Source organism: Scyliorhinus canicula, chromosome 15 (assembly GCF_902713615.1).
Source record: "Scyliorhinus canicula chromosome 15, sScyCan1.1, whole genome shotgun sequence".
Taxonomy (NCBI): domain Eukaryota; kingdom Metazoa; phylum Chordata; class Chondrichthyes; order Carcharhiniformes; family Scyliorhinidae; genus Scyliorhinus; species Scyliorhinus canicula.
Window position 1 is genome coordinate 46293293 of NC_052160.1, and position 16902 is coordinate 46310194.

Sequence of the window (16902 nt, forward strand, 5' to 3'; positions counted from 1 at the left end):
AATGGGGAGCTGGTGGTAGGCAGATTTCAGGTCCACTGTCGAGAAGACCCGGTACTGTGCAATCTGATTGACCATATCAGATATGCGTGGGAGGGGGGACATGTCGCGCTGCGTGTACCAATTGATGGTCTGACTGTAGTCAACGACCATCCTGTTTTTGTCCCCAGTTTTCACAATTACCACTTGGGCTCTCCAGGGGCTGTTGCTGGCCTCGATGATGCCTTCCCGCAGCAGCCGTTGGACCTCAGACCTGATGAAGGTCCTGTTCTGGGCACTGTACCGCCTGCTCCTGGTGGCGACCTTGCAATCGGGGTGAGGTTTGCAAACAGAGAAGGCGGGTCGACCTTAAGGGTTGTGAGACCTCATACAGTAAGGGGTGATAGGGGCCCGCCGAATTTCAGAGTGAGACTTTGGAGGTTGCACTGGAAGTCCAGGCCGAGTAGCAAGGCAGAGCATAGGTTGGGGAGGACGTAGAGCCGGACGTCGCTGAACTCTACGCCCTGGATGGTGAGGGTGGCGGTGCAGTACCCCCGGATCGCAATGGAGTGGGATCCAGAGGCCAGGGAGATTCATTGTGTGATGGGGTGCACAGCGAGCGAGCAGTGCCTTACCGTATCGAGGTGGATGAAGCTCTCTGTGCTCCTGGAGTCAAGAAGGCATGATGTCTTGTGCCCATCGACCTTTACCATCGTCGACGCGGTTGCGCGGCCGGGACTGGTCGATCGTGATGGAGACGAGCTGTAGCTGGTGTTGGAAGACCCCTGGCTAATCGGCGGCGGTTGCAGGCGATGAGCGGCCCTATGAGGTGCCCGACGAGCAGGGGTCCTGAGGTGGGGGAAGATGGCGGCGCCCACGGGACGCACGTGGCGTTAAAGATGGCAGCACCCACAGGCCGCACGAGGCCTGATGGGGGGGAAGATGGCGGCGCCCACGGGCCGCACATGTCCAGAGGCAAGCAAGATGGTGGCGCCCATGGGCCGCACGTGTTCTGAGGCAAGGAAGATGGCGGCGCCCACAGGCCGCACGTGGGTTGCGGGGCCGAAAATGGTGGCGCCCATGGGTTGCACGTGGGGGGTGCAGGAACAATGGGCCTGGTTACAGTGGCGATTGCGCAGGCCTGGCACACAGCAGCGAAATATCCTTTCTTCCCGCAAGCCTTTAAGAGTGCGCACCGTGCCGGGCAGCGCTGCCGGGGGTGCTTTGTCTGTCCGCAGAAGTAGCACTTGGGTCCCCCCGTGGTTGGCTTGCTGCCACGCGGCGCAGGCTTGGGGTTGGCTGGGGGCAGTTACTGGTGGGGTGAACGATGGGGCGGTCGCTGGTGGGGTCCACGATGGGGTGTTCGCTGGTGGGGTCCACGATGTCCAGGAGGGGGCGCCGTGCTGTCTGGGGCGTACACTTGTACATTACGGGAGGCGACCGTTAGTCAGATCGCAAGTTTCTTGGTTGCCGCGAGGTCGAGGGTAGCCCCTTCTAAGAGGCGCTGGCAGATGCACACCGACCCTATGCCCGTAACAAAAGCGTCCCTGATTAGGAGTTCGGAATGTTCAACGGCCGAAATGGCCTGGCAATCGCAGTCCCTCGCCAAGGCATGCAAGGCACGCCAGAAATCTTCTACAGACTCACCGGAGAGTAGATGCCGCGTGGACAGGAGGTGCCTGGCATAGATTTTGTTGGTCTGCTGGGTTTAGTTCTCTTTCAGAAGCGCCATGGCCTCAGCGTAGGTGGACGCGTCCCAGATGAGGGGAAAGATATCGGAGCTCAGCTGTGTATACAGGATCTGGAGTTTCTGCGCTTCTGTGAGTGGTTCTGTTGCAGATCCGATGTAGGTTTCAAAGCAAGCTAGCCAGTGGGCGAAGGCCGACTTGGCGTTGTCTGCTTGAGGGTGCAGCTGCAGGCGATCTGGTTTGATGCGGAGGTCCATCGTTGTAAAATCTCTGCTTAATAAATTGATACACTATCAATTACGACGAGACGAGAGTAGAGTGCAATCGAGGCTTTATTAAGCAGAGATGTGTAGCCTCCTGCAGTTGCTGCCGAAATGGCTGCAGCTTGGTGAGCACACACATTTATACTCCGCCTACTTGTACATTAGGGCAGCAGAGCAGAGCTACTGATCAGCTGTTCTGGGGAAATGTGCATACGTGCAGTGCGGTCAGCCTAAGTTGAAGGTGAACCTGCGAAGAAGACCCAAGGAGTTTGAGTAAAGGCAAGCAACCAGCAGAGGGCAGCAGAGCAGAGCTACTGATCAGCTGTTCTGGGGAAATGTGCATACGTGCAGTGCGGTCAGCCTAAGTTGAAGGTGAACCTGCGAAGAAGACCCAAGGAGTTTGAGTAAAGGCAAGCAACCAGCAGAGGGCAGCAGAGCAGAGCTACTGATCAGCTGTTCTGGGGAAATTTGCATACGTGCAGTGCGGTCAGCCTAAGTTGAAGGTGAACCTGCGAAGAAGACCCAAGGAGTTTGAGTAAAGGCAAGCAACCAGCAGAGGGCAGCAGAGCAGAGCTACTGATCAGCTGTTCTGGGGAAATTTGCATACGTGCAGTGCGGTCAGCCTAAGTTGAAGGTGGTTTGTGGAGGGGCTGTTGGCAAGTGACAGTTAAACCCGAAACACTTTGTGAGTGTTTCCCACCCTACCTCCTCCTCTAACCAACCCCCCCACCCCACGGTGGTTGGGAAGCGGGAGCAGGGGCCTGTCGTGAAGGTGAGTGAGTGCCTTTAAGTTTGCTTACCTTTCAGCGGGATCAGGGTTTGAGGTAATATCAGGTAAGCTCTTCCTTTCTTTTTCTTTTTCTTGTTTTTTTTAATCTAGAGGGGATGTCAGGGAAGGCAGTACAATGCTCCTCCTGCAGAATGTTTGAGGTGAGGGACGCCGTCAGTGTCCCTGCTGATTTCATCTGTGGGAAGTGCACCCAACTCCAGCTCCTCAAAAACCGTGTTAGGGACCTGGAGCTTGAGCTGGATGAACTTCGGATCATTCGGGAGGCAGAGGGGGTCATAGATAGGAGCTTCAGGGAAGTAGTTACACCAAAGACTGGAGATAGATGGGTAACTGTAAGAGGGACTGGGAAGAAGCAGTCAGTGCAGGGACCCCCTGCGGTCGTTCCCCTGAGTAACAAGTATACCGTTTTGGATACTTGTGGGGGGGACGACTTACCAGGGGTAAGCCATGGGGTACGGGCCTCTGGCACGGAGTCTGTCCCTGTTGCTCAGAAGGGAAGGGGGGAAAGGAGTAGAACATTAGTAATTGGGGACTCAATAGTCAGGGGCACAGATAGGAGATTTTGTGGGAGCGAGAGAGACTCACGTTTGGTATGTTGCCTCCCAGGTGCAAGGGTACGTGATGTCTCGGATCGTGTTTTCCGGGTCCTTAAGGGGGAGGGGGAGCAGCCCCAAGTCGTAGTCCACATTGGCACTAACGACATAGGTAGGAAAGGGGACAAGGATGTCAGGCAGGCCTTTAGGGAGCTAGGATGGAAGCTCAGAGCGAGAACAAACAGAGTTGTTATCTCTGGGTTGTTGCCCGTGCCACGTGATAGTGAGATGAGGAATAGGGAGAGACAGCAATTAAACACGTGGCTACAGGGATGGTGCAGGCGGGAGGGATTCAGATTTCTGGATAACTGGGGCTCTTTCTGGGGAAGGTGGGACCTCTATAGACAGGATGGTCTACATCTGAACCTGAGGGGCACCAATATCCTGGGGGGGAGATTTGTTAGTACTCTTTGGGGGGGTTTAAACTAATTCAGCAGGGGCATGGGAACCTGGATTGTAGTTTTGGGGTGCGAGAGATTGAGAGTAGAGAGGTCAGGAGCACAGTTTTGACTTCGCAGGAGGGCGGCAGTGTTCAGGTCTGTGGTTTGAAGTGTGTCTATTTCAATGCCAGGAGTATACGAAATAAGGTAGGGGAACTGGCAGCATGGGTAGGTACCTGGGACTTCGATGTTGTGGCCATTTCAGAGACATGGATAGAGCAGGGACAGGAATGGTTGTTGCAGGTTCCGGGGTTTAGGTGCTTTAGTAAGGTCAGAGAAGGGGGCAAAAGAGGGGGAGGTGTGGCGCTGCTAGTCAAGGACAGTATTACGGTGGTAGAAAGGATGCAAGATGGGGACTCTTCTTCCGAGGTAGTATGGGCTGAGGTTAGAAACAGGAAAGGAGAGGTCACCCTGTTGGGAGTTTTCTATAGGCCACCTAATAGTTCTAGAGATGTAGAGGAAAGGATGGCGAAGATGATTCTGGAAAAGAGCGAAAGTAACAGGGTAGTTGTTATGGGAGACTTTAACTTTCCTAATATTGACTGGAAAAGATATAGTTCGAGTACATTGCATGGGTCGTTCTTTGTACAATGTGTGCAGGAGGGTTTTCTGACACAATATGTTGACAGGCCAACAAGAGGTGAGGCCACTTTGGATTTGGTTTTGGGTAATGAACCAGGCCAGGTGTTAGATCTGGAGGTAGGTGAACACTTTGGAGACAGTGACCACAATTCGGTGACCTTTACGTTAGTGATGGAAAGGGATAAGTATACCCCGCAGAGCAAGAGTTATAGCTGGGGGAAGGGCAATTATGATGCCATTAGACATGACTTAGGATGTGTTGGTTGGAGAAGTAGGCTGCAAGGGTTGGGCACACTGGATATGTGGAGCTTGTTCAAGGAACAGCTATTGCATGTTCTTGATAAGTACGTACCAGTCAGGCAGGGAGGAAGGGGTCGAGCGAGGGAACCGTGGTTTACCAAAGAAGTGGAATCTCTTGTTAAGAGGAAGAAGGAGGCCTATGTGAAGATGAGGCGTGAAGTTTCAGTTGGGGCGCTTGATAGTTACAAGGAAGCGAGGAAGGATCTAAAGAGAGAGCTGAGACGAGCAAGGAGGGGACATGAGAAGTCTTTGGCAGGTAGGATCAAGGAAAACCCAAAAGCTTTCTATAGGTATGTCAGGAATAAAAGAATGACTAGGGTAAGAGTAGGGCCAGTCAAGGACAGTGGTGGGAAGTTGTGTGTGGAGGCTGAGGAGATAAGCGAGATACTAAATGAACACTTTTCGTCAGTATTCACTCAAGAAAAAGATAATATTGTGGAGGAGAATGCTGAGACCCAGGCTATTAGAATAGATGGCATTGAGGTGCGTAGGGAAGAAGTGTTGGCAATTCTGGACAAGGTGAAAATAGATAAGTCCCCGGGGCCGGATGGGATTTATCCTAGGATTCTCTGGGAAGCCAGGGAAGAGATTGCTGAGCCTTTGGCTTTGATTTTTAGGTCATCATTAGCTACAGGAATAGTGCCAGAGGACTGGAGGATAGCAAATGTGGTCCCTTTGTTCAAGAAGGGGAGTAGAGATAACCCCGGTAACTATAGGCCGGTGAGCCTAACGTCTGTGGTGGGTAAAGTCTTGGAGAGGATTATAAAAGATACGATTTATAATCATCTAGATAGGAATAATATGATTAGGGATAGTCAGCATGGTTTTGTGAAGGGTAGGTCATGCCTCACAAACCTTATCGAGTTCTTTGAGAAGGTGACTGAACAGGTAGACGAGGGTAGAGCAGTTGATGTGGTGTATATGGATTTCAGTAAAGCGTTTGATAAGGTTCCCCACGGTCGGCTATTGCAGAAAATACGGAGGCTGGGGATTGAGGGTGATTTAGAGATGTGGATCAGAAATTGGCTAGTTGAAAGAAGACAGAGAGTGGTAGTTGATGGGAAATGTTCAGAATGGAGTTCAGTTACGAGTGGCGTACCACAAGGATCTGTTCTGGGGCCGTTGCTGTTTGTCATTTTTATAAATGACCTAGAGGAGGGCGCAGAAGGATGGGTGAGTAAATTTGCAGACGACACTAAAGTCGGTGGAGTTGTAGACAGTGCGGAAGGATGTTGCAGGTTACAGAGGGACATAGATAAGCTGCAGAGCTGGGCTGAGAGGTGGCAAATGGAGTTTAATGTGGAGAAGTGTGAGGTGATTCACTTTGGAAAGAATAACAGGAATGCGGAATATTTGGCTAATGGTAAAATTCTTGGTAGTGTGGATGAGCAGAGGGATCTCGGTGTCCATGTACATAGATCCCTGAAAGTTGCCACCCAGGTTGATAGGGTTGTGAAGAAGGCCTATGGTGTGTTGGCCTTTATTGGTAGAGGGATTGAGTTCCGGAGCCATGAGGTCATGATGCAGCTGTACCAAACTCTGGTACGGCCGCATTTGGAGTATTGCGTACAGTTCTGGTCGCCTCATTATAGGAAGGACGTGGAAGCTTTGGAACGGGTGCAGAGGAGATTTACCAGGATGTTGCCTGGTATGGAGGGAAAATCTTATGAGGAAAGGCTGATGGACTTGAGGTTGTTTTCGTTAGAGAGAAGAAGGTTAAGAGGTGACTTAATAGAGGCATACAAAATGATCAGAGGGTTAGATAGGGTGGACAGCGAGAGCCTTCTCCCGCGGATGGAGGTGGCTAGCACGAGGGGACATAGCCTTAAATTGAGGGGTAATAGATATAGGACAGAGGTCAGAGGTGGGTTTTTTACGCAAAGAGTGGTGAGGCCGTGGAATGCCCTACCTGCAACAGTAGTGAACTCGCCAACATTGAGGGCATTTAAAAATTTATTGGATAAGCATATGGATGATAAGGGCATAGTGTAGGTTAGATGGCCTTTAGTTTTTTTTTCCATGTCGGTGCAACATCGAGGGCCGAAGGGCCTGTACTGCGCTGTATCGTTCTATGTTCTATGTACTAGGCGGAGCCAGCAGGCAGGGATCTACCCCCGTTCCTGTGGTACAGGAGCCTTACTGTATTACATCTCGTATGTGATATATACAACAGAGGTGACTATCCATGCAGGTTCAGTGCAACTTCAGTTCCAAAGCAGAGTCACATTGGACTCAACGTTAACTCGGTTTGTCTGTTCACAGATGCTGAGATTTTCCTGCTCTTCCTATTTTTATTTCAGATCTCCAGCGCCACAGTATTTTCCTTTTATTTCACAAAACTTCCCTGCTTTTGTACTCAATGCCTCTATTTAAGAAGCCCAAGAATCCATATGTTTTGCTAATTACTCTCCCTGTTCAGCTACCTTCAAAGATCTATGCACAATAACACCCAAGTCCCTGCATATTCTTTAGAAGTGTATTCAGTGTATGTTGCCTCTTCCAATTCCTTCTGCCAAGCTGGAACACCTCAGACTACTCTGCATTAAATCTGCCATTGTCTGTCCTTTCTGTTAGCTTACCCATGTCCTGTTGCAGCTAACTGGTATCATCCTCACTGTTTTCCACACATCCTACTATGGTATAATTTGCAAATTTTGAAATTTCACTCTGTGTTCCGACGTCCAAGTTATTTAATATATCAAAAGAGTGGCAGTGAAACATGAAGGACACAGATGTCTACCATCTTCCAATGTGAAAAACAACCATTTGCCACAACTTGCAGTTTTCTATCCTGCAGCTGAATTTTTATCCAAGCTGGCACTGACCTTCATTTCATGAGCCTTAATTTTGTCAACCTGCCATTTGCGTGATACTTTGTCAAACTCTTCCTTAAAATTTATATGGACAACAACCATTGCATTATCTCAGTCATCCTTCTTAGTTATTTCAGTGCAGCAATGAGGAAGCGCTGCATTGTTGGGGATGTTATTCTGTCTCTCTCTATTCAGATGGATGGAAAGGATCTGCAGTACTACTTCAAGTGGGCATAGGAGCACTGCTGAAGTCTCAGCCAACATTGATGCCGTAACCAATGCCAAGAACATTTATTTGATCTTTGTGGGCTCTTGCTGGATGTAAAACTGCTGCTGAATTTGCCTACATAACGACAATGGCTGGAGTTCAAAAGGGACCCATTGGTTGTAAAGTATCTGGGGGCATGCTGAAAATGTGAAAGGTGCAATATAAATGCAAGTTATTTAATTTACATAACTTTAGGTGAGTGGGAATGAAACTTGTTACCCTTTGCTAAAGAACCACCACTAGTTTCAAGGCTCTCATTTCCTTAAATCCTTGAAAGCTTTGGTAAAAATCCTACCCCAAATTGAATGTGGGAAAATAAATAGGATATCAAAACAAACATAAGAAACAGAAGCATGAATAGGCCATATGGTCCCTTGAGATTTCTCTGTCATTCAAAAAGATGATGGTTGATCTTCTACCTGGGCAGCACAGTGGCGCAGTGGGTTAGCCCTGTTGCCTCACGGTGCCGAGGTCCCAGGTTCAATCCTGGCTCTGGGTCACTGTCCGTGTGGAGTTTGTACATTCTCCCCGTGTCTGCGTGGGTTTCACCCCCACAACCCAAAGATGTGCAAGTGGGTGGATTGGCCATGCTAAATTGCCCCTTAATTGGAAAAAATGAATTGGACACTTTAAATTTATAAAAAAAACTCCACTTTCCTACTCTGTCCTCACATCCCTAGATTTCCTTCGGGTTTGAAAAAACTCCTCTACAAAGAATGGGAATAGACAAGTATTTATTTTACTTGGTATAATCAGGACCTCCGAATTCTGTCGCAAGTGTGAACAGCAGTTGGCTGTCATTAGTGCATAAATATGTAGGGTAGGTGGAGGCTGGTAAAGATTTACTATGTCACAGGGCAGCACGGTGGCCTAGTGGTTAGCACAACCGCCTCACGGCGCTGAGGTCCCAGGTTCGATCCCGGCTCTGGGTCACTGTCCGTGTGGAGTTTGCACATTCTCCCCGTGTCTGCGTGGGTTTCGCCCCCACAACCCAAAAATGTGCAGAGTAGGTGGATTGGCCACGCTAAATTGCCCCTTAATTGGAAAAAATAATTGGGTAATCTAAATTTATAAAAAAAAAAAAAAAAGATTTACTATGTCACAAAAAACCCAGCTAAGTTTGGTGGAAGAATGGTTGCTGGCCCACAAGTCAGGGGATTTCTATACCTACCAGAATACTTTGACCATGGCTGAACATTACTGGATTTCCTTCTTGTAATTGTGATCTCTTTTGTGTCTCTAGTAGATGCGCCTTTTCTTTGCTCAGCACTATGAATGAGAGGTAAAACATAAGCAAATGGTAACTTTCCTTATTTTCCAGATGTAAAGCTGAAAATGCACAGAACATTCATCAACATCTAAAAGACAGAAGGAGGTTTCATTACTTCTGTAAATTGAATCCTGGTAGTGAAGGTTATAGTGCATTTGTCGCATATAAGAGAGGGGACAGATTCATATTGCATCCCAAATAATTATGGATAAGGGAGGACATTTAGCCTCTCTTGGTTTGTGGGAACTAGAAAGAGTCTGATGTTCAACCATCACAGCATGCAACTATTTCTTAGATTTTCCGTTAGCCATCACCGAAATCGGGAAAGATGATTGGGCGGAGAATTGGTTCTGACAGCAAAATTGTGGCAGGTGTCGATTTGACTCCAAATTGCAATGCTCCAGCACCTTGAAAACGGCCTCAATGTATTTCACTCCGCACGTACAGTATGTACCGTTTGCATATCATTAAAGGGCCTGACCAGTACTCTCCAGGGCCTTTGCGATTCTCTGGCTCCGATGGGCCGAGTTCTCGACGGCGTGGTTCACTTGTGCTTTTAAAAATCATGAAACTGGTGCGCCAGCTGCTGAGGGAGAGAGAGGGAGTACGGAAGGTGCCCAACATCGCCATAGTTTGCTCATTGTGCCGCTGGCTGGGGAAGTAGTGGGGGTGGCCAGGAGGTGGGCTATGAGTTTGGTGTGGACAGGCAGGGAACACCATTGCTGCAGCTGGCAAGGCAGCCATGCACCTGCACACACCGCTTTGAACCTGGCGCCATGGGTCCTATAGGTGTCCCCCCAGGGCATCCTCCTGAGTGCCCACTGGCCCCAGACGACCCTTCAGCTGTATGGGCGGCTCCAGCACAACCAGTGCCATCTTTTTGTCTGGGATAAGTGTGTGGGGAGTGTAATGTGTATGTGCAGCTGCAGCTCGTCAGCCTCCAGAGTGCCCATCATGGACCTGGCGTATCCTGCACCGTTTTTCAGTGGAATCGAGTGTGTTCCACGCGGCTTCAGTACTAGCCCCTCAACGATAGCGGAATCGGTCCAGTTGCCGCACTGGTTTTCCTGTTGTAAAAGTCCACGGATTCTCCGTTGGCATCAACACTTCGGGCGGAATTCTCCGCAAGGCCCGATGCCGTCGTGAAACCCGGAGAGGTTCACGACGGCATCGGAAGCCTCTCCCGGCCCCCTATTATCCCCTACCCGGGGGGATAGGCGGGCCGTACCGGGAAACCCGGCGGCCGGGCCTTGTCCCTGGCTTCAAGGCCCGGCGCGCCAAGAATGACGCTGCGGCGGTGCCTAATGACGTCAGCCGCGCATGCGCGGGTTGGACAGCTCAAACCCGCGCATGCGTGGTTGCCGTCTTTCCCCTCAGCCGCCCCACAAGACGTGGCAGCTTGATCTTGCGGGGCGGTGGAGGGGAAAGAGTGCGTCCCCTTGAGACGCCGGCCCGACGATTGGTGGGCACCGATCGCGGGCCAGTCCCCTCCCGAGCACAGTCGTGGTGCTCGATCCCCGATCCGCACCCCCCTAGGCCCCACAGTTACCTGGCAGCCATGTTCATGACGGCAGCGACCAGGTAAGGTTGCCGCCGTTGTGAACAGGTCGGGAACGGCAGGCCGCTCGGCCCATCCGCTTTGAACCTGGCGCCATGGGTCCTATAGGTGTCCCCCCAGGGCATCCTCCTGAGTGCCCACTGGCCCCAGACGACCCTTCAGCTGTATGGGCGGCTCCAGCACAACCAGTGCCATCTTTTTGTCTGGGATAAGTGTGTGGGGAGTGTAATGTGTATGTGCAGCTGCAGCTCGTCAGCCTCCCGAGTGCCCATCATGGACCTGGCGTATCCTGCACTGTTTTTCAGTGGAATCGAGTGTGTTCCACGCGGCTTCAGTACTAGCCCCTCAACGGTAGCGGAATCGGCCCATGTCGGAAAGCCGGACACTCCATTTGGGGGGGGTGGGGGGGGGGGGGCGGGAAGAATAGCGGGAGGTGCAGGAGCGGACCTCCCGCTATTTTCCCACCCATCGTGGTTGCGGAGAATCGCGGCCTTCAACTCAGAAACGGAAAATCCCGCCCACTATCTGTGATTTCATCTCCACCAAGCTGAAATCCATGACAGGTTCTGATCACACGATTCTCGTTAAAACTTCCAGATATCAATCCTAGGTTTACTAGTCTTAACACCTGTCAATTTGCTCTACTGTCTCAATTTTGTATAAATTAATTTTTCCATGCCTTTAATTAATATCTTGTGTACCTCTATAAGATTGCCATTCAATGCCCCATTTCAAGACTGAACAGTCCAAATGTCGTTACTCATCCCTCATAGGTCAGGCCTTTTATATAGAGGTCAGCCTGATGGCTCTTCGGTGCACTGTCTCCAGCACATTAATGTCTTCTTTGTGTCTCAGTGACCTGAACTGGACTCAATGGGTGGTTAAAGCATTGAACAATTTGACTGCTTATTCTTAATTGTAGCCTATTGTTTGGCTAGATAGCTTAGTGGGCATGTTTAGCAACAAGTCTCTTTTTCATCTTCATCAGCGCCATTTTTTCTTCCGATAAATTGTTCATTTCTCCGCTCAGTTCTCTAGTTTGTTCTGTAACCTCAGAGTTGCTTTTCCAATTCCAATGACCTTCCAAGTTTGGGATTGTGCAGATTTGCTAGTGTCTGTTGTGCTTGTGTATTGAAATGAAATGAAATGAAAATCGCTTATTGTCACGAGTAGGCTTCAATGAAGTTACTGTGAAAAGCCCCTAGTCGCCACATTCCGGCGCCTGTTCGGGGAGGCTGGTACGGGAATCGAACCGTGCTGCTGGCCTGCTTGGTCTGCTTTAAAAGCTAGCGATTTAGCCGAGTGAGCAACCCAATGATGGAAATTGAAAGTTCAGCAGCGATCTCTGAAACATTTTGCCCAGTATTTTCCAAACTCTAACATAACTCCTCCAATAAACAATCTTGTCTTCTATCCTTCAGCCAGGTTGTTCATTCCAATGATGTACCTTAAATCTTCACAGTTAAGAGTTTAACCAAAAGCTTTTTGACTTTGTCAATTGCCTTCTGGAAGTAAAAAGATGCAGCTTTGCAGGTCTTTTCATGTCCAGGAGCTTGGAATTGTTCCCTTCCAAATGCATGCTGACTACTGTTTACCATGATATTAATTTAAATTTAATTTAAATAATTTTTATCGTCACAAGTAGGCTTACATTAACACTGCGATGAAGTTACTGTGAAAAGCCCCTAGTCGCCACATTCCGGCGCCTGTTCGGGTTCACGGAGGGAGAATTCAGAATGTCCAATTCATCTAACAACACGTCTTTCGGGACTTGTGGCAGGAAACCGAAGCACCCAGAGGAAATCCACGCAGACACAGGGAGAACGTGCAGATTCTGCACAGACAGTTACCCAGCCAGGAATCGAACCTGGGACCCTAGCGCTGTGAAGTGGCAGTGCTACACACTGTGCTACCGTGCAGCCCAAATCATCACTGACAAATCATCAAATTCACTCCCGGACAGCACGGTGAAGCAGTGGGTTATCCCTGCTGCCTCACGGCGCCGAGGTCCCAAGTTCAATCCCAGCTCTGGGTCACTGTCCGTGTGAAGTTTGCACATTCTTCCCGTGTTTGCGTGGGTTTCGCCCCCACAACCCAAAGATGCGCAGGGTAGGTGGATTGGCCACGCTAAATTGCCCCTTAATTGGAAAAAATGAATTGGATATTCTAAATTTATAAAAAAAAAACATTCACTCCCGATAACAAATGATATTGTTTTGCACAGAACTGAAGGACGACTAACAGATCTGTTCTTGACATGGTTACAACATTACCTGATTTCCAATCTTCTGGTGGCTCTCCAGCATCTTACCATGATTGTAAATGCTTCACAAATCTTCTCCCTAGCCCCACTTAGTTCTCTGTGATAAATAACATTTGTACCTGGAGATTTTATATTTCAGGACAGAACAGTTCTGATGCAGACATTCGTCTTACTTACGTTTTTCTTCCAGCCACTCTCCATATGGTCCCAAGTATAAACAAACAAGATCTGTCATGGATTGAGTGTAAGCTGAACAAGGAAAACCCATTCCATGTAACTTCACATCCCCACAGTCAGACTGCAGAATTGGACAACAGAATTCAGTGGACCTGTAGGTTGAGATTTTCCTCTAGGTCATTTCCAACTGCACTACAAGGCTGGGTGTGAGAAATGTGAAAAAAATCAGGCAGGTGCCTTTCCATGTGTCTGCACCAATCTTCTGATCAGGGGAAAATCTTCATTATAGAGATGAACAACAGACAAAAAGCATGGCAATGTGAGTGCACAGAGACTGTTCTTCTGATAACATTTTTGCAACCCCCACCTCTTACCTCTCTCTGAGGTATTGCTTTCGAATCAGATGAGCCCTAAAAGAGGACTGGATGAAAGAGACAGCCTCTTCACTCTCATCCTCTGGCAGAAGTTGGTTCTGAACATTGTTGCGGTGAGAAACATGAGCACTCTGAAATAAATTATAATATCTATATAAAAACACATGACAAACACACACTATTCACAATTACATGCGATTCACAGCACAGAAAAGGCCCTTTGGGCCAACAGGTCTACGCCTGCATTGTGTTCCACACAAATCTCCTCTCACTGTACTTCAAGTATCTGCATAACCTTCTACTCCTTTCTTACCCATGTACGTATCAACCTTCCCCTTAAATTCAACAATGATATTTGCCTCCTGTTCAACAATCCCCTTAAATTCAACAATATTTGTCACCACAGGATTGACTCCACATTCTTGCAACTCTTTGGGTAAATAGGTTTCTCCTGAATTCTCTGTTGGATTTATTTCATGAGCATTGTATTTATGATCGCTAGTTTTGGCCTCCCCCACAAGTGGAAACATCTTTGCTATCTTTAATTTGAAGGTTAGGACCATCAAGTAGGAAACTCACCCATTTAATCCAATGTGCAACCTCTTGCTTTATTAGTAGCACTCTCAACTGAATTGGAGGGTAGAGGGTTCAAGTCCACTCAGGACATGAGCATAAAATTTAGGCTGTGCTTCAATTGAACAATGAGGGTGTGCTGAACTGTTGGAGAACCATAAAATCCCTACAATGCAAAAGGGGGCCATTCGGCCCATTGGGTCTGTACTGACCCTCCAAAAGAGCACTCCATACAGGTCCACACTCTCATCTACCCCACCCGAGCCTCATAATCCTGTAACCTAACCTGCACATCCCTGGACACTAAGGTGCAATTTAACATGGCCAATCCACCTCATCCCTACATCTCTGTACTGTGGGAGGAAACCAGAGCACGTGGGGGAAACCCATGCAGACATTGGGAGAATATGCAAACTCCACAGTTACCCAAGGCTCGAATAAAACCTGGGTCCCTGGTGCTGTGAGGCAACAATGCTAACCACTGTGTCACCGTATTGCCATGACATACTTCAGAATAGACATTAAACATAGATCCTGTATGCCTGCTCAGGTGGATTTAAAAAAATCCCATTTGATCCAAGTACAAGTTCTCCTGTCCAATACATCGACAACAGATTATCTGGTCATTGACTATTGTTGTGTGTGAAACATTCCTGTGCACAAATTGGCAGCTGTGTTTGCCTGTATAACTGCAGTGACTGTACTTTAGAAAGTAATCCCTTTGGTTACAAGGCATTTGTGAGATCCTGCTCTGAGATTACGCGAACTAATTTTTCATTGGAATTTAGCAAACAGTGTCAAGATTAGTTTCTTTATATTTTGTACTGATGACTGTAACAATGATGACAGATATATTCTCTCACAGTATGATTAAGACAGTATGATTAAAACAATATGATTGCGGAAATTATTGGAAGGTTAACTACCTTGTTCTGTTGAAGGGAGGCAACAGACATTTTCTTCAGACCTACAGAGTGTGTGCCCTCCAGTTTCTTCCGTGTTAAATGCCCCCGTGCCGATGCTTGTATCACAGTAATTGCCTATAGTGAAACCAGAAGGGTTGAATGTTCATTCCAGAAAGATTCAGGCCCACTTTCAAGGAGAACCACACATAATGGGCGGGATTCTCCGTAGCCCTTCGTAACGCGGGTTGCCTGCGAAAAAAATCGGTGTTAATCACTCCGGCGCCGGGGCCTTCTTTAAGGCCGCTATTCTCCGTTCCCGGAGGGGCTAGCAGCTGACTGACGCGATACGCGTCAGTTTCTCCAGCTGCGGAAGTGGTGAGACCCGGCGTCTTTTGGAGGATAAGGAGGAGAGAGAGAGACAGACCTGGCAGGGGGGGGGTGTGTGTGTTCCGGCAGTTGGGGGGGTGTGTGTTCCGGCAGTTGGGGGGGGGGGGGGATGTGTGTTCCGGCAGTTGGGGGGGGGGGGGGGGATGTGTGTTCCGGCAGTTGGGGGGGGGGGGATGTGTGTTCCGGCAGTTGGGGGGGGGGGGGATGTGTGTTCCGGCAGTTGGGGGGGGGGGGGGATGTGTGTTCCGGCAGTTGGGGGGGGGGGGATGTGTGTTCCGGCAGTTGGGGGGGGGGGGGGGGGGATGTGTGTTCCGGCAGTTGGGGGGGGGGGGGGGGTATGTGTGTTCCGGGAGTTGGGGGGGGGGGGGGGGGTGGGGTGTGTGTTCCGGCAGTTGGGGGGGGGGGGATGTGTGTTCCGGCAGTTGGGGGGGGGGGGTGGGGTGTGTGTTCCGGCAGTTGGGGGGGGGGGTGTGTGTTCCGGCAGTTGGGGGGGGGGTGTGTGTTCCGGCAGTTGGGGGGGGGGATGTGTGTTCCGGCAGTTGGGGGGGGGGGGGGGATGTGTGTTCCGGCAGTTGGGGGGGGGGGTGGGGTGTGTGTTCCGGCAGTTGGGGGGGGGGGATGTGTGTTCCGGCAGTTGGGGGGGGGTGGGGTGTGTGTTCCGGCGGTTGGGGGGGGGGTGTGTGTTCCGGCATTTGGGGGGGGGTGTGTTCCGGCATTTGGGGGGGGGGGTGTTCCGGCATTTGGGGGGGGGGTTTGGGGGCAGCGGCGGGCAGAGAGGGGGGGCGACGGATGCCCGGGGCCAACGCACCGTCGCCCCCCCCCTCTGTACGCCGCTGCCCCTACCCCAACCCCCTCCCCTCACCACCCCTACCCCCTTCACCACCCCTACCCCACTCCAACGCCGCACCCACCCCCCACTAACGCCGCACCCCCCCCCCACTAACGGAGGAAGGAAGGGGGGGAGGAAGGGGGGGAGGAGGAAGGAAGGGGGGGAGGAGGAAGGAAGGGGGGAGGAGGAGAGAGGGGGGGGTGTGGGTACCGGCCTTCAGTGGGAGGGGGACGGGGTGTGGGTTGCGGCGTTGAGGGTGGGGGGTGCCGGCGTTGAGGGGGGGGGGGGGACCCGGCGTTGAGGGGGGGGGGGACCCGGCGTTGAGGGGGGGGGGGGGTTGCGGCGTTGCGAGAGATGGGGGCGGCGTTGGAGGGGGGTAGGGGTGGTGGGGAGGGGGGTAGGGGCGTTGGAGGGAGGTAGGGGTGGTGAGGGGGGGGGGTGGTTAGGGTAGGGGGCAGCGGCGTACAGAGGGGGGGGGCGACGGTGCGTTGGCCCCGGGCATCCGTCGCCCCCCCCCTCTCTGCCCGCCGCTGCCCCCAAACCCCCCCCGATGGCCGCAACTCCCCCGATGGCCGCAACCCACTCCCCCGATGCCCGCAACCCCCCGAATGCCGCAACCCACCCCCCCCCGATGGCCGCAACCACTCCCCCGATGGCCGCAACCCACTCCCCGATGGCCGCAACCCCCCGATTGCCGCAACCCACCCCCCCCGATGGCCGCAACCCACTCCCCCGATGGCCGCAACCCACTCCCCCGATGGCCGCAACCCACTCCCCCGATGGCCGCAACCCACTCCCCCCGATGGCCGCAACCCACTCCCCGATGGCCGCAACCCACTCCCCCGATGGCCGC

The 16902-nt window shown here is 51.1% G+C and overlaps 1 protein-coding gene across 1 annotated transcript in view; it reads right to left on the reverse strand.

Moving 5' to 3' along the window:
• iqce (IQ motif containing E) overlaps positions 1-16902 on the reverse strand; it is a 95831-nt gene that overhangs the window by 12547 nt on the left and 66382 nt on the right. The window contains exons 16-18 of the mRNA XM_038819591.1: positions 14855-14968; positions 13356-13486; positions 8885-8982 (exon numbers count right to left, since the gene is read on the reverse strand). Coding sequence (XP_038675519.1) covers positions 8885-8982; positions 13356-13486; positions 14855-14968 — 343 coding nt within the window. The remainder of the gene's footprint in view (positions 1-8884; positions 8983-13355; positions 13487-14854; positions 14969-16902) is intronic.